This window comes from Camelus ferus, chromosome 14 (assembly GCF_009834535.1).
Source record: "Camelus ferus isolate YT-003-E chromosome 14, BCGSAC_Cfer_1.0, whole genome shotgun sequence".
Classification (NCBI taxonomy): Eukaryota; Metazoa; Chordata; class Mammalia; order Artiodactyla; family Camelidae; genus Camelus; species Camelus ferus.
The window spans coordinates 26,476,573-26,501,412 of record NC_045709.1 but is presented as its reverse complement, the minus strand read 5'-3'; the positions used below and the strand labels follow the sequence as shown (position 1 = coordinate 26,501,412).

The following is a 24,840-nucleotide window of genomic DNA, read 5'->3' as shown; positions in this document are numbered from 1 at the left end:
GCATGTCCAGAAGTGAGGACAGAGGCGCCAACTCTGTGCATAACTATGTATTCATAAACCGTCTGTAAGTACAGCCACGCTAACATATTCCTTATGTTTTAAAACCTGCACGACAACAAAAGTGCTTAAGGATGACTTAAAGTTTAAACAAATAATACCCTAAAATAATTGTGGGTTATTTATTTCAGCCGTAAGACCTGAGCCTCCACTGGCCGGGCAGGGAGACCCCACAGCACGGTCCCACGTCCCAGGTGGGTCCCGGCAGCTGGCCTGCAGCTCCATGCAGGCCGATGCTCCACTGCTTTTCCTCAGAGTGTCACCACCTCTGCAAGATCCCTGCAGACACATGTCGTTGGGTCCTGTTGCTTGGGAACCTTACACAAAAGAACGTGCACGTCACGTGTTCTCTCCCATGACTTCTGCTCGAGACCCGTCATGTTAATTTACGTAGCTTCCTCTCACTCTTGACAGCTGTCTGGTCTCCTCCCCCGTAACACACCACAGCTTACGCACCCCCCTGACTCCTGGGGGACCCTCAGCCGACACCCCGCTCTTCCCCACGTGGCTGCGCTGTCCCCGCTCCCCCCGGCACTGAGCCAGACTCCCCCCCACCAGCGGCCGTACCCGGACACCAGCGTTCACGGGCCGTTTGTGTCCCCTTCTCTGTGAACTGTCGGATGGTGTCTTTTGAATATTTTCCTATCAGTTCATTTTGTTTTTCCTGTTGATTTACGTAGATTCTCTGCGTACTCTGGGTCTCAACCTTTTGTCAGTTAGTGTGTTGCCAGCAACTTTTCCTACTACCTGGCTTGTCTTTATAATCTCTTTTTCTGTTTATTTAAATTTTCTTTATTGTGGTAAGAACACAATATGAGATCTACCCGCAACAAATGTACAGCGTGCACTGCATATTGGTGGCTATGGGCACAGTGTTGTACAGCAGACGTCTCTCACCCAATCGTCCTGTTTTCTTAATCTCTAGATGGTGTCTTTTGATGAGCAGATGGTCTTAATTTTAACATAGTTCAACTAGTCAAGTTTTTCAAAATTGTGTGGGTGTGTATGTGTGTCTTCAGATCCAAACCTCCCCTGTGGTTACAGAGAGTCTTTATCTTGTAAAAATTTTACAGGCTTTTTTTTTTTTCACATTTAAGTCTTTAATCTACGTGGAATTGATTTTTTAATATGGTGTGAAATAGGGACGTAACATCACTTCCCTCTGCACTTAGCGTATGGCCTCGGTGCTACTCACTAAATACTAATTAAATGGGGCACACCTGTTCCAACACAAGCCTGCCTCAGCACGATGGGGCCTGGCTCTCAGCACCCTGGGCTGTTCTGCTGTCTGTGTCCCCCTGCCCTGCCCCACGCTGTCCTCACAACCCAGCTTCACACGTGGTCTCCATCCCGTGAGGACGCCCCCCTTCCCCCTCTCTTCTTCCTCACAGTCTTACACTGGGGTCCTTCATTTTTCCAAAAAAAATTGAGAATCAGCTTTTCAAGTTCCATAAGAAAAAAAACTCTGTGATTTAAATGAATTTTGATTCAATCTACAAGAGTGTGTTTCTACATTTTCATTGTTATTTGACAAAGTAACTTCTTTTTTACTCAAAAATAATTCAAGTTTCACGTAGAAAACTGGAAAACACAGTTAAACAAAAGCAGAAAAAAGAAAAATCACTAAATCAAATCTCACTGTTAGAGATAAGCACTGCTACCATCGTAATGTTATTTTATCCTTTTATATATCGTCTATCATATATAAAATCCCTATTGAATGAATGTATACACTTACAGAGCACACATAAATACAGTGTAAAAGTATGTCCATACACACTGCAGACCACAGGGTACCGACCCTGAGACGCCTGTTTCCTCCTCCTCTCTGCACTCAGGATGCTTTGTCTACTTGCTCTGGTCCAGGCAGAGGTCTCGACCCCTGCGTGGCCTCCTCACCTGGGTAGGCCCTTGAGGTCAGAGCCGCGCGGAGGCAGGACTGGAGCCTCCTTCATTTCACGAACGCTGCCTTGCCCGCCCCCCTGCCCATGCGGAAGGGCCCTGAGGAGCCTGACGTGTGCATCAGGGCTGGGATGTGATTCGGAAGACAGACTGCGCCTGACAAAGCACGAAGGAATCTTAACCAGTTGTTTTTGCCTTATTTCCCTATGTATGCATCCCAAGAAGTGAGATTTGATAAAAACCCGTTTTAAGACAAAAAGAGCTCTTTTGACAAGTATAAAGTGGAAGTTCTAAATGTTGAGAAAATCATGTTTGTTAGTTTACTGGTGAACACTTTTTTCCCTTAACTGGGTATAGAACGGTGGGATGTCTCTGATTTTCTTTGGTCGGGGAAGGTAATTAAGTTTATTTATGTATTGAAAAAAATTTTTTTTTAGTGGAAGTACTGGGGGTTGAACCCAGGACTTTGTTTATGCTAAGCACGTGCTCTGCTGCTGAGCTGCACCCTCTCCCAGCCTGGTGGGCTGTCTCTGATTTTCCAAAGTCCATGTGGAGTGTCTGTAGCTGGGCTGGTGCAGTCCATTAGCGCAATTAGCACCGGCGTCCGCTCCCACGGGGAGGGGAGGGGGGTGATTCATCCGCTGAACTGCTTGTTTCACAGCAGGGGGCGGGCCCTCCCTGCCCCCCAGTAATTGGGAATCGGCTGCGGTTTTGTTTGGACTCTGACGTGAGTTATCGGTGACTCCTCATTATCATGTCCAGATTAACTGAAGCTTGATGCTGTGTTTTAAGTACCGCGTGTACTATTTTCTCAAAAATACCCTCAGTTCTCCTTGCCTCCCACCCCTGTCTTTGGGACGCGAGTTCAGTGGACGTCACCAGGTGGCCGGGAAGGTGATGTGGGTGGTACTGCTGCCCCCTCCTGGTAGAGGGACCTTGTAAACCATCAGAGCAAAGACAACTGGAGTTTCACATCCCGGGCTATCTTTCTCCCACAAGCCACACAGCTAATTCCATGCAAAGCCTGGGATTTTCCTGTAATACCTGAGAGTCGAAGTGAATACCACCTGGATACACGGCTCCGAAGCAATGGTGGCATTGCTGCTAGAGTCGAGCTAGTGTCAAGCAGAACTTACTTTTTCCCTACTGCTCACCAGGTATTAAATACTTGTTGAAATTTTGCTTTTCCTGCATACCTGACATTGTAATTATTTCAAATATGTTATTTTCTTCTCCACTGTGTATTCACTTTTATTAAAATACTTTAAAATTTGTATTCATTTTTATTGAAGTATAGTCAGTTACAATGTGTCAATTTCTGGTGTACAGAAACGTTTCAGTCATACATATACACACGTATATTTGTCTTCATATCTCTTTCTTTTTAAAATTTCATTTATTTTCAGTTTTTCTTAGGGGGGAGGTAATGAGGTTTAGTTATTTACTTTTAGTGGAAGTACTGGGGATTGAACCCAGGACCTTGTGTATGCTAAGCATGTGCTCTGCCACTTGAACTACACCCTCCCCCCAATATTCTTTTTCATTACAGGTTACTACAAGACAGTGAATATAGTTCCAGTATATCGTGCTGTACAATAGAAACTTGTTTATCTATTTCATATATAGTAGTTAGTATCTGCAAATCTCGAACTCCCCTCCTCTCATGATTACTGGTTTTAATATCTCCTTTACATCTAATTGTCCTGTGCATCCTTCAGCTGCTTATTGTGGATACAGATGATTTTACCATTCTCATCTTTCAACTTCCCTATTAATTTGTGTGTGGATGACTTCCTACCTTTACTGTATGTCTGCCTCTACTGGAGATCTTTCCCATTTGCAATTTTCTTGCTTCTAGTTGTGGCCTTTTCTTTTCCATCTAGAGAAGTCCCTTTAACATTTGTTGTAAAGCTGGTTCAGTGGTGCTGAATTCTTTAAGCTTTTGCTTATCTGTGAAGCTTTTGATTTCTCCATCAAGTTTGAACGAGAGACTTGCTGGGGAGAGTGTTCTTGGTTGTAAGTTTTTCCCTTTCATCACTATTAAAGTATTTTTTAATAAGTACTATGGAGAACTTTTAAAAGAATCATTTAAGTTATTTTAGTCTGCCTTATATTTTGTATCAATTTTTAGAAGTACATTTGCTTTGTCAATCTTTGGAAATAAGGAGTTATTGTCTGCAAGAGTTTATCTGTTTAATTAGGAGGTAAATTCATCCTGGGCAGGGAACACAGGTGTGTAAAGTACCTTTATGTCCCCGGGGTGCGGCTACGGTTCCTCTGAAGTGTGACATGTGCAGACCCCTGAGAATGGCCTCCTGGTTGAGTTCCCACCATTGCGGGACAGTGCTGCCCTGGCAGCCATGTGGCTCTGGACGGCCAGCTCCCACCGCTGGGGACGTGAGGGACCAGGTCCAGTGCCCCCTCCAGACTCTTGCTTCTCTCCCTCAAATGTCCCCAGCCAGGAGGAGGACGCCGGACCAAGCTTCCCTCCAAGAGGCCTCCCAAAAGTAGCTTTGGCCATGAGCCCACCACCTGCTCCAGACCTCTGCTTGAGGACCTCACGGGCCCCCCACCCCACCCCCCTCTGCAGAGGGAGAAAGCACTGCGCCTCCTTCTCACAGAGCACGTGGCCCTGCTGAGAAGCTCCTCCACACACACCTAGCAGGCATCACTGCCAGGTCCCCCGAGATGGTGAGCTCCACAGGCAGGTGCCTCTCCATCTCCTGCACCCTGGGCCCCCCCAGACTCAGGGCAGCGGAGGTACACAGCGGGTGCTGGATAAATATTTGAAGATGGAGCCACGTTCGGGGAGAGACGGAGTCCCATGCCAGCCCCGGGCTCCCGTCGCATCCGACGCGGCACCAGGGGTCCCGAAAAGCCGTCTGGGCAGCGCCACGGAGGTGCCGCAGGGGACCGGCCCCAAGCCTTTGGGTTTCTTTCTGGTAATTTTCCCAAAGGGAATTTTTCCAGTTGAGCGGGATCGGGTTTGATGGCTTATGACTAATTTGTAAGTATATTTATCTTTCGAGACAAGTCACTGATCAAACCCGAGTCTCACTCAACACCTCATTCAAAATTAAAACCAGAAGAAAATGCACTCCGAAGATGAACGCTTGAGATAGTGCCAGCCTCTGCGCTGTCATTTCTGACTGCCGTCCTCGCCCACAGAGCCACCGCCGCTGCGGACACGAGTTAGGCCAGCTTGGCTGCCCAGCAAGGCTTGTCCCTGGCTGTTTACAGCCTCTGCATCCTGTGGCTGGTCCGCTGCTCAGACACAAAGGAAGCTGTCCCTCTGGCTTTCTCAGAGGCCTGAATGGACGGGAGTCATGTCCAGTGCCCAGTGTTTGTCCTTTTGGCAAAATTGTAGGTGGCCTAGGAGCTGGGCCCACGGAATTCTCGAGATTCGGAAGCAGAGCTTGGGGTGAATCACCTACGAGCCTGGGGCGCCCAGGATGTCAGGGAGCCTCCCGGAGCTGGGAGAAGCGGGAAGGCCCTTCCCCAGCATCTTCGGAGGGGCCCGTCCTAGGGCCCAGACTATGGGGAACATTCCTGCTGTTTCAGCCATGCAGTGGCAGAGCTTTGAGGCATCAGCCACGGAGACTCGTGTGCCCACAAATGAATGCGGGTTGGCGGGGAGTGGAAGGCACTAATGGTCCAGCTACTGATGAAGAGAGACGGAAAACCAGGCAGACGAGGCCAAGGCGAGGAAGCCCGCCTTCCCAGTAGGGCCTCTCCTTCCCCTGGGTGTCCCCACATTTCCCAGCCTGTCCTCACTGGCTCTTGTCCTTGGTCCTCACGCCGGGCTCATGCCGGCCCCTGTCCACCATCAGGACTGGCCTGGCTCTGCTGCCCGGCACCGTCATCTTATTCCAGCCGTGCTCCCCGGCTGTCGTGGGGCTGGAGGCCAGTTTCCTCTCCCCTGCGATCCGACCGAGCGGCACAGCCATGGCAGCTCTGTCATTTGTCAACCATGTGATGCCAGACAGTTTTATTTCTTTCAAAGAAAGGTTAAGCAAATCAAGTTTTCATGGGCCACAGCCGATCTCCGGACAGACACAAATTGCTTAAGGAGAATTCATTTCACCGCGGGCAGAACGCATCAATCAGGGATGGTTGCTTAGTGTCTCCTGCCGGGAGCAGGGGACCAGGAGGCAGAAAGGACACAAAACCTTTTCCCCTGCTGCAGGCTGGGGCCCCAGGACGGGAGGGTCTCTGGTTCATCCAGGCCTCCCAGCCCCTCTCGTCCAGGAAATGCCTGCTGAGCTGGAGCCAGGCTTCGGCACCTCCTCGGCCTGTGCGGCACAGGCCTGGGAGCGGCGTCCGGCTGCCCTCACCCGGGTGAGGACCCTGCCACACCGTGGCTGGGTCCCTCCTTCCAGCAGTGGGTGGGCAGGGGCCGCGTAGGGGCTGGAAGGTCTTGTTCTCCGTAAGAAACTTCCAGCTGTTTCAGCCTGATATGGGTGTCTGTCTGCACGCTGCTGCGGCACGAAGCTCGAAGCCAGGATTCTGACGCTGTTCTCGGCTTCATCTGCTGTGACACGCCTTGATGGCGCTGGGGCCTCACTTTGGGACTTAAACGTGGGTGGAAGGGGAAGCCTGGGGCGGGGACATTGCTCAGGTGACCCGGCTGCCCCTCAGCCAGCGGCCGCACACCCCGCGCATCTCAGGGGAAGGACACCAAGACCAGAGCAGGGAGACAGGCTGACAGAAGGGCTGGGGGCCCGGACCCTCACCCCGGCCCCGCACGGCCACACGGCCCAGGGCACGTGCCGCTTGCCCGACATGTCCTTCCTGCCGGCTGCCCGGCAGCTGAGAGCCCGGCCACGGAGAGTCTGACCAGGGGCTGTGGGGCCAACCCCGGGAAACACCCAGGGCGACCTCGGGAGGTGCCGCCTCCTGCCCCCAGCCCAGGGCTGTCGGGGGAGCAGTGATGCAGGTGTCCAGGGCGGCTGAGATCAGCAGAGGCCAGGCTGACAACACACTCGGTCAGCAGTCAGGCTGCAGGGAACCGACTCAACATGACAATACTGTCCCAGATGGTCCTGTCACTCACCCAAACCACACCAGGGAACCCCAAGGGGCCAGGGCACAAGGACAGTGACACACATCACACCCGGGTCCCTCCTGAGGGACGGTGACCCCCGTCTCCTCACATCATACCCGGGTCTCTCCTGAGGGACGGTGACCCCTGTCTCCTCACATCACACACGGGTCTCTCCTGAGGGACGGTGACCTGTCTTCTCCTCACATCACACCCGGGCCCTCCTGAGGGACCATGACCCGTCTTCTCCTCACATCATACCTGGCTACTGTCCTGATATTGTGACCCCCTTGTGTCTACACAGCACATCAGATTTTGAAGAAAGTGCAGGTGCCCGGCTCATCTCTGCATGTCTGACTGGAAAACGCTGAATTGGCGCACACCCCACATCAGTCAGCATGACTGACATGGTGAAGTTAAATCCCCATGAAATAATTCCACATGGGTCCTGGGAAGCAGACTGGTGCACAGCAGGTCATTTCGCCAAAATGAGGTATAATAGATAACGGCTTGCTACTTACCTCCCCCCCACATTTGTCTACGTGTAAGCTAAATTGCTGATTTGTTTGATGAAGGATCTGTAACTGAAATTATGGGTAAAATATAAGAACATTTACTCAAACAAGAATTTTCACCTCCAGTCAAGTGCACATTCGATGCATTTCCCAACGCCATGTTCGAGCCCCGCACCCCATGGGGAGCGTGTCTCAGCATCACCTACTTCACGGGGCGTTTGAAGCATTTCGCCAGATCCAGATATAACCTAAGTTTACCCTGCCACAGGTCAATTACGCTGTTTTCCTCACAGTAAAGAACAGAAATAATGGTTTGGAGAAAAGACAGATACATTTAGTTGTTTCCAATGCAATCCTCCATGTGGATCAGAAGCTTAGTAGGACATTTTCTTTTCAAGACAAAGTAATTCAGGATAATGGTGGTGCCACGACTGTGGGTCTGGGAAGCCTCCTGGGTGTGGAGAGTCATTGCGGCACCACCGGTAAACAACTGCTTTGTTGGGGGTGTGTGTGTGTGTGTGTGTGGTGCTTGTGTGTCTTGTATGTTGTATGTTAGTGTGTTGGGTATGTGTCTTGTGTGTTGTGTGTGTCTTGTCTGCATATTGTGTGTGTGGCGTGTGTGTCCTGGGTACATGTGTGTGTTGTGTGCATGCCTTCTTTGTGTACTGTGCGTGGTATGTGTGTGTGTATGAGCACACATGGTCTCAGTCCAGGTTACATTCACCGGGCACAAAGGCCACCTGGGTGGAGGAGCCTTTAGAAAACTCAGCCAAGAAGAAAAAAGAAAGGAAAGAAAAGAAAACTCAGTCAAGAATCATTTCCACAAGCCACTCCAAATCTGCACTGACTACCTGCCCCTTCCCTTATGTAGGGTTGTTTAATTTACTCACTGTTGGGCAAAAAGGCAGAAACTTTAGATTTTTATTCAACACAAAAGCAGTGTCAGTGGTGTAAATGTGGCGGTAAGTGCACCGTGGTAGCAGCCTCTGGAAACGTGTCGCCAGGAGCCCGCGTGTCCTTTCCTGGAGCTGATGCTCCCTGCCCCCAGCAGCCTGCTGCAGCCTCATTGGGTGGAGGAGGAGTTTCAGGGAGCCGAAACTGTTAACAGGCTATCTCCCTTCACCAAGAGTCCACATTTGATGGCAAGTTACACACAATAAAATAATTCCAAAAGCAGCGTTGGAGTTCCATGGCTCCCTTTCAGATTTCAGCTCTGGTTTCTAGCATGACGGTTCTTAACTTGGCTGCCACGGGCATCATACGGGCCGTTAAGACGATCCTAGGCCCTGTGCAGGTGTAAGTGCTTTTAAAGCTCCCCGGGTTCCAAGTGCAGCTGAGCCTGAAAGCCAGCTCTACTTTGCTACTGAAGCCACGGTCCCTGGACTGGCAGCACCAGCACCACCGGGAACTTGTTAGTAATGCAGAGTCTTGGGGGTGTCCCGGGCCTGCTGGTCAGCCTGCAGGTCAGCAAGATGCCCAGGTGGCTGGGACGCACGTGAAGGCTGAGAGGCACTGTGTGTGCAGCTGCGTGGCACTGGGGACGCGACAATGGTGGAATTACAACTGTGGATATTCCAGCCCCAAGTACATAACCTGAATCTAATCAGGAGCAAACGCCAAACAAGCCCAAACAGAGGCAGTCTACGAAATGACTGGTTTGAACTCATAAAAACACCAGTCTTGAGGGACTAAGAAAGGTCGAGGGCATTCCAGACCGACCTTGACTAAAACAAATAACAAAGCCCAAAACAAAGCCCAGCAACTAACTACAATGCATAAAACTGGACTGGATCCTTTTCAACGTCCACCAAGAACGTTATCGGGACAACTGGTAAAACCTGAACAGGGACTATATACAAGGTAGCATTTTTATATCAGTGTTAGACTTTCTGACTTCGATAATTATACTGTTATATAAAAGAGAGTCCAAATTTAGGCATAAATTACTTCTGCAACTCATGTTCCAAAAGTTCAGAAGACAAATAGACAGACAGGCAGATGATAGATGGTAGACATAAAACCTAAAATAAAATCTCTGGGACACAATCAGGCGGACAATTAGAGTTCATCATTCTTGTGGAAGAGCACTTGGAACTCCAGTAAGAAAAACTGAACCTGCAAGCACCATATCTGATCCAATCCACAAACCACACCAGGCCCCACGTCGCCCTGTCTGACTCCATTCCTAACTCCCTGTCTAGCTGGCTCTATCTATCCTATCCTATCATCTATCTTAAAATTAGAATTCAGAAGCGAGAAGATCGCCACAGAAATATCTGACATTAACATGCTTATCTGAATGAAAGAAACAAGGTTAGACTTTTTCTAACACGTGCCCTGGTTTTGGCATGTTGCCTTGCCAGGTAGGGTACACGGCAGATACTCTGCATGTACTAAATGAGCCAAATATGGAGTTCCAAGACTTTGACAAAAGTATATTTAAAGCATGTATAGAATATGTAGTATTTCTAAAAATGCATTCACTGGATTTATGTAAAAAATTATATAACTTAATTGTGTACAGAGACAACTATTTTCAAGACTCCTTAAGAGATGCAAAAGCAGAATTTTAGAGCTCGTTGTGATACTACACTGGCTGAGGGAAGATACGGAAATGAAGATCATTTTTTCTTTTACTTTTACAATTCTGGTATAATTCAGAACCTAAAGGAAAATTTCAAGACAAGAACAAAGAATCCCTGTGTACTCTTCCCCTAGAATCCCATCCAAATGTTAACACGGTACCACATTTTCTCTCCCGTTTTCTCTCTCTCCACCTTTTTGCTTATCTTAGTGGGTGTGAGGTGGCATCTCGTGATGGTTTTGGTCGCACTTCCCTGAGGGCAAAGATCTCGCTCGTTTTCACTTCCCTGATGGTGCATTTTGAAGCATAAAAGCTTGTAATTTTGAAGCAGTCCAATTTATCTATTTTTTTCCTTTGATTGCTCATGCTTGTGATGTCATAATGAAGGAACCACTGCCTAACTCAAGGTCACAAAGATTTACAACTGTCATCTAAAAATTTCAGTTTTAGCTCTTAAATTGAGATCTTTGATCTACTTTAACTTTTCCTTTTTGAGGAGAGGTAATTAGGTTTATTTATTTTTAATGGAGGAACTGGGGATTGAACCCAGGACCTCTACCACTGAGCTACGCCCTCCCCCAACTGTAACGTTTTATAACGTGGAATGATATAGAGGCCCAGCTTCTTCCTTCTGCACATGGATATCTGGTTGTCCTGGCTCAGTTTGTTGAAAAGACTATTCCTTTCCCCATTAAATCATCTTGGCACCTTGATGAAAATCAACCGTCCACAAATGTTTGGGTTTGTTTCTGGACTCCTGATTCTATTCCATTGATCTGTATGTCAATCCTTACGTCAGCACAACACAGTCTTGATAAACGTAGCTTCACAAAGCTGCATTTGTGGTAAGTTTTGAAATCAAAATTGAAAATCTAAGTTCGTTCTATTTCAAATTGTTCTGTTCTGGATCCCTTGCATTTCTATATGAATTTTAGATTCAGCTGGTCAATTTCTCCACAAAAAAGAAGTTGTGATTTTGAAAGAAATTTGCTTCCACGAGGTGCCTGTTTGCATCGGCAATCCAGGATTTTACACTCAAACTTCTTCAGAATTGAGCTTCTGGGGCCACCCAGATGTCCAAAGCATGGCTGAAGTCCATTTGGGGGATTTTTTCCCCTTGTTTACCAGCACTGCTGGGATGCAGCCCTTTAAGTTCACAACTCAGATTGTGGAGTGAGGGTGAGCCCTGGACTCCAGCTTTTGCTCTTCCTAGCTGTGTGCGGCTCTAAGAATCACTGCTCTGCACTCCTGCCTTTTCTTTCAGATCAGCAAATGTACCTTTAGGAAAGGTGGCCCCAAATGCTTTGTCTGCCTCTATAGACTTCTGTGTTCTCCAGGATCTCAAAAAAAAAAAAAAAATTTGTACGCTATTGCTAGTTCTCTGTCTTCAAGAACGCCTTTAAAATCGTGGTCTCCAGCCCCACAGGCAACCACAGCAAGGAGGCAGGAAAGAAGTGGCCTTCTTACATCTTCAGCAGGTGAAACTTAAGCCTGATGGGCCCATGTGGTGGAGAGAGAGCAGCTGACAGACATTGCCAGGCCCCCCATGAGTAAATCAAAGCCTTGAATTGAGATAAAACCTTGAGACCAGTGGCTACAGCAGAGACCATGATTCATCAGGGAGGGGACGAACTCAGACCCCGAACACCAGCGCAGGGCGTCCAGTCACAGCCAGAGCACAGGACTTCCCCACGGAGGCCAGCAGGGATCCGGGTCCAGCCCAGAGGCCAGAATGTCTCTCTCCCTCTGCCCACAGGGTGATACTATCCCCTCCAAACCAGTTCTAGTGCCTTGGGGACAAGGGCAAGAGGAGACTCCAGAATTGGGTGATTTTTAAATCCATCTGAAAAGAGACTGAGTCAAGCTTAAAGCAACTGTTTTAGGGGGGAGGGTGTAGCTCAAGTGGTAGAGCGCATGCTTAACATGCACAAGGTCCTGGGTTCAATCCCCAGTACCTCCTCCAAAAATTAATAATAAAACCTAATTACCTACCCCGTGCCAAAATAAATACAATAGAGCAACTGTTTTAAATGTCAGACGAATGACTGAGACATGTTGTCTGTCCATTGCATCTGTCTATCTATCCCACTTCGTTGCAGAATGGGACCTCTGCAGCAAGAAGGGGTTTTGGTTACAAAATCTGTGGGACGTTACATTTTGGAGTCACCTCTGTAGACCTGGTCCTGCTACATACTAAACAGAAGCAAGCTTTTCCAGAGGACCAGCTCGAGCCAGGATTTTTTCATGGCCACTGGGCAACAGGCACTGGAGACCCGCATCCTCCGTCCCCAACACACCACCTCTGGCTAGACTACCGGCCTGCTTTGAACCGACTACAACCAAAGGTCTAAGTTTCCCAAATGTAAACAGCAAGTAAGCTGGGCTGTGGTCCGACCATGGAGGAGGCTGACAGTGCCCCTTACCCACAGTGTTCCCATTACTGCAGGGACACTCTCGTGGCTCCGTTTCTTCACATCAGAACATTGGGTCTAGCGTCAGGCACTGTGACTACTGGACTTAGATTTATGTTTGATTTTCCTAATTTTTAAGGACTTAGATCTCTCAGTTGTTCCTTCTGTCTCCTGTGGTTGGAGTCCCTCCTCCCTACCATCTCCCTCCCTGCAAGGCAGGGGCGTGTGGCCAGGCCCTTCCCATCCTGAATGCAACTCCTCTCTGCCTCCCCACCCCCACACCACATGATCCTTTCTGCCTCCCCTCCCTCTTCTCCCTCTGGAGTTAGTAATAATGAGAGCCGCCCTTCCCCTCCACAGCTCCTGTCTCACTTGGGTTTCATCCTTCCACGAACCTCCTCTCACGAGGGCCCTTCTGCTCCCCAGCTGGATGGGGCACTTCTCCGGGTCTCAGCCTGCTCCGGGCACTGCTGAGCACGCCGTCCTCCCAAGTGCTCTCCTCCCTTCCCGCCCACCGCCCACGTCTCACCGTCTCCCTCTAGGGCTCCTCTCCTCCCGTGGTCCTCACACGACGACACCCCCCTTCTTCTCTCTTCCTGCAGTCTCTCGGGTGAGCTCACCCATCCCCGTGTCATCTGCAGGCTGACCGCATCTCAACCTGTGCACCCTCTTAGGCCGTCCTGAGTCCCAGGCTAAACACTCAGCTATTCAGTGTCAACTAGGTACTTCCATGTGGACGCGTCCTGGGAGCACTGTGTGCCCCTAAAAGAGGCTGCGGTCCTAACCCCTGCCCTTTGCGAGTGTGACTTTATTTGGAAACAGATCAGTCTTTGAGGATGACTAAGTTAGATGAGGTCCTCAAGGCAGGCCATGGTCCCACACGACGGCGTTCTCATGGGAAGGGGACATGTGGACACAGCGACAAGTACACACCAGGATGAAGACAGAGATGGGTGGGCCGAGGCGAGGGGCCTGGAGCAGACCCTTCCCTCACCATCTTCATGAGGTACCAGCCCTCTGGCACCTTCGTTTCAGACTTCGGGACCTGGAACTATGCGACAATCCATTTCCGTTTTCTAAGCCTCCCACTCCATGGCACGCTGTTGTTCGGCCCCAGGAAAGCAGGGACTAATGCTGACTGTAGTGCTTTCCAGGAGCCAAGTGCCTTTTAAGAATGTTCTAAGTATTAATTAACTGAATTCTCGCACTGCTCTGTGAAGCGGCACCATTTCCCTCGTTTCCCAGCTGGGAAGATGCAGGCGTGGGCAGCCCCTCCGCGTCCTCCCCACCACCCCGGGAGAAGGGGAGATGAAGCAGGAATCTGTGCTCAGCTCTTCATTAAAGGGCCTGAACCCACCACGATCACAGCCGCACTGGGGGTGGTCAGAGAGGACTCTGTCCGTGCGTGCAAGTCGTGGAGGTAGAGGCATTCTGGTGAAGAGCCAGTTTCAGCCCAGGAAGAGACCACAGAGCCTGGACGAAGGCAGCCTTGGTGGGATGGAGGGGAGGACGGATTCCGGAAACACTCGGGATTATAATCGCCTGGACTTCGCGAGTGGCTCCCGGAGGCGAGGGGGAGGGAGGTCAAGGGCGTTCCTCCAGTTTTGGGAGCCAGTGTATGAGGCTGTTGCTGCCCGGACAGGGAACAGGAGGATGACTGGGTTTGACAGCCTCCTAGAAAGCAGACAGATGCTCGGGGCTGAAGCCAGGGAGGGCGCTGCGTGGGCAGCCAGAACTCGGAACCCCAGGCTGGCAAGTGGGGCTCATAGGCGGGGGTAGGGGGTCCGGGAAGACGTCGGCCGGACCTGCTACCCTGCCTCCGTCCTTCCCCGCCAGCTTGCTGAGGGGTGGGCTGTTGGCAGAGAAGGAAAGGGGAGCCAGTGGGGGCGCCCCCAACACATGGTGGCTTGGGCGCCCCGCTTCTCGATTAAGAGGAGGGGAGGGCCTGCAGCCCAGGGAGATGAAGTTCTGCTGCTTCCCACCTGCTTCAGAAGAAAGGACTTCTAAGTGCAGGGGGTGGCCCCCCCCTCGAGACAAACCAGGGGTACTCCCTCCCCACCAGGCGGTGTCCTGCACCCTTGGATTCATGCCCACGGGGTCTCCCAGGCCAACAAGTCCACCCCTCCTTCAGGACACTTCCTCAGAGGCACTGCCCCTGCTTCGGACCCTCCCGGCGCCCCATCATCTCACGGCCCCTCGGCTGTGCTGGACAGACCCTGCTGGTCTGATGAGGCACCTTGATGCTCTGCTCCGCTGGGCCGCCCAGGCGCATGCGGGCAGGGGACGCCGGGCCGGGCCCTGGCAGGAGAGCCCGGGTTCCCCAGCCTCGCCCCAGCCTTCGCCCCAGCGGGGGCTGAGGGCCCATGTGCTCCTCCACTAAGTGACAAAGTGAACACATTTCTCAGCTGCCACTTGTACCGTCACTGAGGAGCGAGCGGCTCCCTGTCCTCACACCGAGGCAACAACAGGCCCCCGCCGGACCCAAGAAGGACTCCTTGCTGCTGTCTGGGGGCCGTCAGCATCACAGGACAGCTGCACACTCGGCTCCGCGTCCGCATGTTCGCTGAGTCACGGCACACGCACCGCGAACGGACCACTGCTGTGTGGCCTGAGCAAGTCACCAGTGAGCACACCTGTGAAACCCTCACCCTGGTCAGGACGCTGCACGTCACCCCACGGGCACCTGTACCTCCTCCCCGGCACTCAGATTAGAGTAAAAAGAAAACAGAATGACACTGAACGATGTCATTTTTGTGAGACAGTCGGAAAAGCAGTGAAGAAGTAACAGAGCAGGCAGATGCAGGAGAACAGACGGGCGGGACAGTGGAACCCGAGGACCAAAGGGGAGAGGACAGGGCACGGGTGGCTCCCCAACCTGGACAGCTGGAGGAGGGCTTAGGGACAGGGCTGTTTACCAAGGTGGGGCAGGGGCCTGGGCACTACGGGGGACACTCGGTGGCTGCCAACCACAGGACCCTTCTTTCTCCAAGTTCTGAAAGGGTGGGGGAGGGCAGGTTACTGGGACCCGAGACGCGGAGGGAGAGAGAGAGAGAGAGAGAGAGAGAGAGAGAGAGTCAGTGAAGGGGTCTCTGAGAGGAGGCAACCTGAGGCAAACCCAAAGGAAGCAGCTGGGGCGGTCAGGGCAGGGCCTCCTCCACCCGCTGTGGCCCACTGGCGTCCACGGTGGCCACCCCCAGGGCAGAGAAGGGGGACGGGGCTGGAGGGACGCCGCATCTACGCACCAACTAGGCAGAGGGGTTTGCTGCAAAGTTAAAAAAGAACAGCCCACCCATAAAGGCAAACAGGCAGCACACTGAACCACGCACACCAGGCCAAAGACCAGAGGGCCAGGGGGAATCCGCCACACCCCAGCCAAGATGGAAGCAAACAGACGCTCAGCATTCACATAAGAATCAACAGGTGAGTGTCTGCGTGTGTGTGACAGCCTCTTCTTATGAAAACAGAAATTTCCCTGTTCCTTGATATCAAAGGAGGTTTTCGTAAATTGTGAAAAGCAGACTTCTTACAGACCCACTAACCTGGAGATGAGTAACAAGAACCCAAACACTCATCGACTTGAAAATTTGAAAGCACTTTAAAAATAATTCCCAGATCGAAAGGCAGATTACCCTGTAAGTGACTCGCTATACAGAAATCAATAAAATGAGTACATTTCATCTTAAAACCTTTAAGATGAAGTTAAAGTCATAAGCAAAGAAAATTTTATAGCTTTGCCCATAATTTTACTGTTGAGCAGGAAAGTTTGAAATAAACGAGCTGAGCGTTCGCTGTCAGTCATAAACAAGGTCTGACCGCACAGCAAGGGAGCGGCGCTCGGCGCCTCACGACAAGGCGCGATGGGAAGGAATCTGAAGAAGAATATGTGTACATAGAACGGGGCCACTGTGTTGTACACCAGAAACCAACGCCATGTTATAAATCAACTGTAATTCAAGAAAAAAAGAAGAAACCATAAAAAGAATGAACAAGAGAGTAAGAAGGAGAAAATCAGGTGGCAGAATGAATCAAGTGCAGAAAAAAGCCCCTGAACTAATAAAAATACCAAAAGCTGGTTATTTAAAAAATGCACTTAGGAAAACCAAGCTCTTGGCAAGCCTGACTCGCAGGGCAACCGAGAGGGAAAACACAGAGTCAAATTTAGGAGCAAGAGCAGAGGGGCAACGGCAGAGGCGCGGGGGATGGAAAGGACTGTATAAACAATTGCCGGCTTTTTGTGAGTCAATTTGAAAATGTGGATGAAATTAATGACTCTGTGGAAAAATTCACCCACCGAGTGAGAGTGAGCCTGAGTTGACGGCCACACAACCAGCCACACAACCCTGTGAAAAGCAAAGACCGCCACCAAAAAAAGGTGGAACGCAGCCAAAGCCAGATGATTTTCCAAGTGATTTTACCAGAGATCCGGGAACATGTAATCCCCCCTTACACAAACTGTTCCAGAACAGAGAAGAACAGAGCGCTGGTCATTTCACAGAATCTTCACAAACAACCCAGCGAAGCTCTCCCCCCGCAGCCGAGACGTTCCTTCCTCGCGACACAGAGGCAGGCACGCCGCGAACCCCGCGAGGCCGTGTTAGGGACACGCGCCGCGATCAGAGGTGTCCACCCCAGGACGCGGGGCGGCTTCCTCGCCGGGAGCCCGCGCACCACTCACCCCACCCCACGCGCTAGAGCAGGAACAGCCGTGCGATTTCACCCCTCACCACACGGCCACGTGCATCTGACGAAGTCGGGCCTCCCCGTCACACGCGGTGCACACGGCAGTAGAACTCAAAGACTGTAACGGAAGTATCTCCCGGGACCCGGCAACAGGCGCGGTGCCGACGACGGAACCCTGAGGGCCGCAGAGGCGGAAGCCCACGTGGACATGCTCCTTTACGGAACACGGCCGCGGACATTTCACTCAAAGCAACGAGCGAGGAAACTGAGTGCACAAATAAGCCAAAGAAAAAACAAATTATCATTAGTTTCATTTTAAAAAACTTGGCTAGAAATTAACTTTGTTCTTTTATTGAGGTATAATTGGTATAGAAAAGCCTGCACACGTCAATGTACACGATTTGGCGAACTTGGACGTACGCACAGACTCGCGGGCTTTCCAGCGCACGGCAGCTCTCCGCTAACCGCGGGCGCGGCGTTACACCAGCCGACCTCTGGAGCCACGCCCCCCGCCAGCGGTGGCGTCATTCCCGGAGCCCCGCCCCCGCCCCGCCCCTCCCCCTCCAGTCTACCGTCCGCTTGCGTGCGTCTATGTGAGATGCCTCGCAGAGGCAGACGAGGAACGCGCAGTTCTCGTCCTGACAGACTGACCTCACTTAGCGCGACATCCTCCAGCGCACCCACGTCGTCACCAATGCTGGGACTTCTTTTTTTCGTAAGAGTCTGAATAATCTCCCACTTCATGTACGGGCTGCATTTTCCTTATCCAGTCGTTCGCTGATGCACATTTGGGCTATTGCAATTAGTGCTGCACTGAGCATGGGGTGCAGACAGGGCTTCAAGATCCTTAGTTTAAATCTTTTGAACACATACCCAGAAGCGAGACTGCTGGGTCATATGATAGCTCTACCTGTACGTCTCTGAGGAATCTCTACGCTGTTTCCACAGCAGCTGCACCATTTTACATTCCACCAACAGAGTACAAGGCTTCCAATCTCTTCATGACTTTGCCAACACTTAAAATAAAAACAAAAACACGCAACCTAACAGTGTGAGTCAGTACCTTACTGTGGGTTTGATTTGCATTTCCCTGATGACTAGCAAAAAAAGAAAAAACTGAGCATCTTTTCATGGACCTATTGACCGTTAGTATGTCTTCGTTGGAGAAAAGTCTGTTCAGGACTTTTGCCCATTTTAAAATCAGGTTGTTTTCTGTTGTTGAGTTGCAGGAGTTCCTTACGTATTTTGGAAGTTAACCCCTTATGAGATGTGTGGTCTGCCGTATTCTCTCCCAGCCCACAGACGCCCCTTCGCTAGGCTGGTTACTCCCCAGCCGTGTGTGTCTGAGTCAGACACTGCGCCACGTGTCTGTTTTCGCTTTTGCTGCCTGTGCCTTTAGAGTCATATCTGAGAAATCACTGTTGAGATCAACGTCAAAAAGCTTTTCCCCATGTTTTCTTGTAGTTTCATGGTTTCAGATCTTACACTTAAGCCTTTAATTCATTTTGAGCTAATTTTCATGTATGGTATAAGGTATGACTACAAAATGTGAAAGCCTTAACCGGAAAAATACCACACTAGAAGTCAGCAAGACAACCGGATATGAGGCAAACTTATGCAAGAAGTCAAAGAATATGTAGCAGAATATTTTTGAACTCCTGTGGCTGGGAAAGTAATTTTATAAAAGAAATTAAACCCAGAAACCACCAAAGAGGCCAGATTTGACAGAGATCTTTTATAGTTTAAAGACATGAGAACAAAGTTAAAAAGCAAGTGATAGAAAGGTCAAAATGTGTGATGTGCGTGAAAGGACCGATGCTGTACAAAAGCTTACGTACTTCAATAAAAAAGGCCGTGCAGCAGAAAACCGGACGGCGCACTCGAGTCACAGAAAAAGTAACGTAGGTGGGGGGTAGAGTTTATAAAAACACTGTAACTGAGAGCTCCTTTACTGACTGGCTTAAAATTACGGTCAAGCCCTTGTTTAAATTCAGGTGAAAATGTTTTGTCCCATAAAAAAGTACTGAGGCTTTAAGAAACTGATTCTGGAAGCCCTGTTGCCACTGCAGCCACCCACCTACCTGGCTCCACATGAAGACCAAAACTGGCAGGCACTGGAGAACGTTGTTGTTCCGTCCTTTTTTTTTTTTTTTTTTAATGTATTTTTTACGAGTAATTCATCAAGCATTTACAATGCTGCTGTTGTTGTTTTAATGGAGCCTGGTAAGTGGGCGTCCGCAGTGGCCCAATGCGTGGAGGTGCTGGGAGCTGGGGATGGGCCTGGAGCCAGTGAGCGCTGAGCGTGTGCTCTGCTGCGGAGCTTTACCCGCCCCTCGTTTTCTTTCTAAAACCTGCACATCTTCATTCATCACAAACACTGAGTTGTCTTATCACGTCAAGGGTGAACTCTTGATTTTGGTAGAAACACATCCTGTCACTTTCTGTAAGTAAGCTTCAGAGAAAAGATTTTGTGCTTTACATTCAGAAATTAAAAGCAGGGCAGGAGGGCGTAGGTGATGGCTTCCTGTGCGACTGCACAGGTGACTTCAGCAAATCCGAGGGCTCAGCCTGAACTGCACTTTCTGTTCTTTTTCAGTGTATCTCGATCTTCTCTTCCATTGCTGCCCCTCGCAAGGTGAACTACTCCCTTTCCGGTTTCAAAAGCAGCTGCTATACTCTCAACGCCACCATCCCAACTTTAAAAACCCACACTCAGTCAAGGAGCCAGTTTAACGCTGGCTTCTAGGATTCATAAGGGAAGTAATTTGAATAAAGTGATGAAATTAAAGGCAGACTGGACGTGGTGGGCATTTGGGGTAAATCAGAGGGACCGCTGTTTCCCCTAAGGCTTTCTGGGAGCTTCAATCATTAGTCATGAGGGTGGCACCCCACAGAGGGTCCCATCCTTGACTCTGTAATCCTGGACGCACATTACTCTTGGCTCTATCTGGTCCCAGACTTTCTGTGAAATGTTAATCCTTCTGTCGTCTCGTTCCCCTTCTCTCTGCACCACTTTTCAGCTTCTTTTTAAAAGAGGTTTCTTCCATGACTTGGCCATATATTTTTTTTCATCAGATAGGTGAACCCTTACTGTGTCTGGGGAGGAATGAGGCACTCTCAGCCTCCTTTTAAGACTTAAATATTTGCAACATGCCCAGGACCCGTCACTTAATTTTCAGCAACGAACACCAGCCAACCAGGTACCTGTGAGATACTCTGCGATGGGGTCTGAGAAAGGAAGAGTTAGTTGTCACTCTCGTACAGAACCTACAAGCACCCAACTCGCCTTGCTTATCATCACAGCCAAAATTACCTCCCAACACCACTCCCGACCCCTGCCCCGACATGAGCATTTTTTAAAAAACTGAGTGTGCCGGAATTTAAGCACTGTCTTCCTCTCCTGAGACCAAGCTGGCCATGCGTACCAAGAGCCCTGGAGACAGTCATAAACTATGATGCAGTGATCTTTCTTCTGCGGTTCTGTCTTAGGGAGAGACACCAAACACAGAGACCACACCCCTGCAGGGATAAACCGCTTCGTCATTTATGCAGGAACTAAGGGGGGATCACCGCCTTCTCCCCTTCCTGGGGCTCAGCACATACTCCTCCCACAACTAGGGATCCAGCTCAGACCAAACAGTCTAGGAAAGCGGGGTCTTTTGGAAGAAAGAGACAAGTGAGCGAGACCCACCAGCAGAACAGTGCCCTGAGGTGACTCCACGGTCACCAGCATCCCTTCCTGGCGGGAGTGTCTCCTTCCTCAAAGGGCCTGGTGACCTTCCTGGGGAGAAGAGAGGCTCTGTCCAAGGCCTGGGGAGGGGACGGAAAGGATAGTTTAAAAAGGCCAGTTTCACTTGAGAATGTCCTGGATGCAGTAGAAATAATTTATTTCACTTCAACCACCAAGTACATGTCCCGTGTGATGAAATGGAAAGCACGTTTGTAAAGGATTTGTCACATACGAAGCACAGTAGTTGTCTCCAAGAAAAGCACTTGTCTGGCGGGTTGTGTCACAGTGTAACCAGCTGCTTTCTTTCCGGAAACATCATCTTTATTTGAAAGAATGATTGACAAACTGGTTATTAAAGCTTGGGTCTCCGGCAGACACGATCTAAAAAAAATTAAGTGAGCTCACCACTTCAAGGAAAACAACTGACAGTATCTGTGGCTAATGATAAAATTGGAGCTTTCCGACAAAAATGGTAATTTGCAAAACTTATATCCACCACCACGTACTTGACAGCTTCTGACTTTTGACTTTTATGAGACTGTTAGTGGTATTAATGAGCGTTTTACTATTAAATGAAGTGTTTCAACATCTGGCAGATCTGCAGACTCAGTTATAGCCTAGTTTCCAACTAGCTAAGGCATGACGCTATAAAATCATGCGTGGATTAGAGGTCCATTTAAAGTACAATATGAACAGGTTTAACGTAACTTGAGTATGAGAAATTCATCCATATGGGTTCCGATTCAACACGGCAACAAACCTTTACAAAACTACCACTGTAGCATTCTGCCGGTGTGTACAGCCACCACAACTACCTGCAAAGGCCCCTGAAAGGAAAGAGTAAACTTCTCCCCTGGCCCCCCACACGCCCAGGAGACGAAGCAGACGCAGGCACAAACCAAGTGTGAGAGTTTTTATTCAATTTGTAAAGAACAGTTTAAAAACAAAATGTTAGTAGCACTCGTAAAACATTGGTTTGTTCACTTGACATTTTCTCTATTGTCACCAATTTTTATTACAAAAATCAGAAAAGTAGAAACCCACGGCACTATCTGCGCAGTGTGACCACTAGTTGCCTAAACAGAAGCTAACTGCTATAAAACCACAAACTTACTGCGGTTTTATTACGAGAGACCCAAAATTCTCTCAGTTAACTGGATATACAGAGTGGTATATATTTAAAAGCAGAAAACCCCCAGAAAACAAAAACAAGGAAGGAAGAAAACACGAGTCAAAAGAGTCAGTTAAATGTGTTGACCTGACAGTCCCTGCAAAGAGCAACGTCCACGGCCCATAGAGGCAGCCGCTCCCTGCGGTAAAGGCCCTAGAGACCAAGCAGGACCTGTGGAGCAAGAACGCCTCCGCCAGCAGTCAGTCCCCGGCTGCGCGCTGCCAGTGAAATACAGCGCAGCAGCCGCCCCGTGGGGAAGGGGCCACTCACACCCCCGAACACTGTGTCTACAGGTGAGACCGTCACCACACGGCCAGCAGCCAAGTTTCAATGAAAAGACTTGGAAAAAGACAAACGTTCTTTTCTCCATACAAATCACTGCAAGAAATCTTTGTAAAGCTGTACCTTGCATGGGGAAATCTCTGTCCTCTGTCAAAACTCCACAGGGAAGAGTAAAAGCAAGCTTACCAAAACGATGCCGCTGTGCCAAGTTTGGGTCAATTACCAAGCACCTCATATACTGCCTCCAATTTATCCTGATGAGATACAACTTAAGTTGACAAAAGGAAAAATGACAACTTACGGTGACAGTGTTCGAAAGGAAATGTTGAGACTGACAGCAGAAAAATTAAATTCCGAAAGTGCGTCCTGAAAGAGGCCCACTACCCCGCGGAAGGACCCCCGCGCCCCGACGCAGCGCCGCCCCTCCCACGAGGCCTCACGGGGGTCGGGGGGGGGGGGACAGCCACGCGAGAGCTCGCTCCGCCCGAAGGCGCAGGTACAGAAGCAGCCGGGCGGGGGCGCCCCTCGCGGCGGCCGGTGCGGCCTAGGAGCCGTGGTACAGGTGCGCGGCGCCCAGCACGGCGCTGGCATACCCCTCCTCCACCTCCACGGAGCGGGAGTGCTCCGTGACGCTGCTCAGCTCGGGGATGCTCTCGGCAGTGTCCCCAAAGCCGTGGTAGTGTCCGTAGTGCAGATTCTCCCCTATGTCTTCCACCCAGGAAGGTCTGCTGGCCACGCAGCTGCTCGGACTCCCGTTCAGGTGCAGGGACCCGCACATCTCGGCGCTGGCGCTCACCATCTTCTCTGGCTCCTCCGCCCCACTGACACCGGGGGAGCCCCCGCTACGCGGAAATGGCGGTCCTGGAACTAACCCACTGCCAATTCCGTTAGGTCCTGTTAAGCACTGGTCATTCCTGCTTTCCATCCCACTGAGCTGTGTCGAGCAGGGGAAGTCCAAATGTCCATTGATGACACATCCATTAGTCACTGTATTCGATACGGAGCTACTGTTTTTCATATCTGCATTAAGAAATACACCTGTCACCAAAATTCAGAACCAGAGGGGAGGAGAGACTATAAAACGCTTCATTGCTGCTACAATTTTAAAGGATTTATTTAGTTCCTTTTCTTTAAACAAACCAGTTCTTCCTGCAAGGTACAAAAATGGCGCATAGGTAGGTTTAAAAATAAAACACAACAGTAGCGTCTGCCTCATAAAAGCGAGACATTTATCATTTTCATTACGTTGGGGAGCCAAACAACAAAAAAAAACTTCAGCTGACAAATACACTGCACGAAAAATACCAACAGTACTGAAAAGCCATCAAAACTGTTCTCAGCTTAAGACTGCTTCTGAAGAGCAATTTTTAAAATCACCACCCCTGAAAAAGTCCAGCAGAATTGAACGTAAGGGTTCCCACAAAGGGTTAAAATAAAACAAAAAACTTCATTTAAGAAATGAAAAAAAAAGGAAAGAAAGAAAAGCTGTCCGTGAAGCACGTGAACCGAGGCGGCTCCTGGACGAGGCGAGACAGCCTCGCGGGATGCTTCTCCGAGGCCTCAGCCCGGCCAGGGGCGCGCCCACCGAAGAGGAGGGGCGCTCTTCCTGCAGCGCCGCAGAGGGCCGCGGGGCACCCTGGCCGCGAGCAGCGCGGCCAGTGCAGGGAGAACCGCGGACCCTACTGATCCCGCGCACAGTCTTGGGCCGACAGCACAGTTCTGAAGAGTTTCTTCTGAGTTCAGCGGTTAGTGACTATGATATCCAAGGGTCCACTTTAAAAAACCACTTACGTTGGAAAAATGTTGACAGTTTAATCTGCATGTACAGACATCTGCTAAGAAGAGGCAGTCTCACGGGAAAAAAAAGTCAGTCAGAACGCTTGGGCACGTGGGAACAGGCAGTTACAAGGTATTTTTCTGTGTAGAAACTTAGGAATACTCGTGTCCACAGGAATTCATAAAACAGTGCAAAGAGTGATCTAAACGCTGCCTTGCTTGAGAGTGTTAATTTTACCCCCTTGCTCTGCACTAGTGAAGTGAGGTATGATGTTAAACACAGAAGCACTGACTGTGATCTCCAGGATGAGGACACGTGTATGTCTGTCCCATGACCCTAACACACCCCAGCCACGGGACTCCCGCGAAGGGCTCACGCTCCGTCCCGCCATCTCTACACCTCTCATTTGCACTCACACAGGTTTCTGGGAGTCCTGCAAATCTTCCTGCTAACAAAAAATCACGCTTGTTCAATGAACAAAACATCTTCTAAACATTCCATTAATCACCAATGTTCTGGCAATTTAAGTGACAATCATAGTTTAACAGCTGTAGTAAATTCTTCAGAGGATTATGGATTCTTACTTTTCAAATTAAATGACAGCTTTTCTATTTAAACTCAAGGCTAGAGAACAAGAGTTTCAAGAACTAAACATGAAGTAAAAGAAAAAATAAAACAATTTGTTCTCAG

General features: G+C 49.9%; 1 protein-coding gene across 3 annotated transcripts in view; it reads right to left on the bottom strand.

Annotated features, from left to right (window-relative positions):
• Positions 1–21,818: 21,818 nt before the first annotated feature.
• Positions 21,819–24,840, bottom strand: part of ANKRD10 (ankyrin repeat domain 10) — a 31,281-nt gene continuing 28,259 nt past the window's right edge. For all 3 annotated transcript variants that reach the window (XM_032496623.1, XM_032496624.1, XM_032496625.1), the window contains exon 6: positions 21,819–23,393. In XM_032496623.1, the coding sequence (XP_032352514.1) occupies positions 22,918–23,393 (476 nt within the window). In that variant the 3' untranslated portion in view covers positions 21,819–22,917. The remainder of the gene's footprint in view (positions 23,394–24,840) is intronic.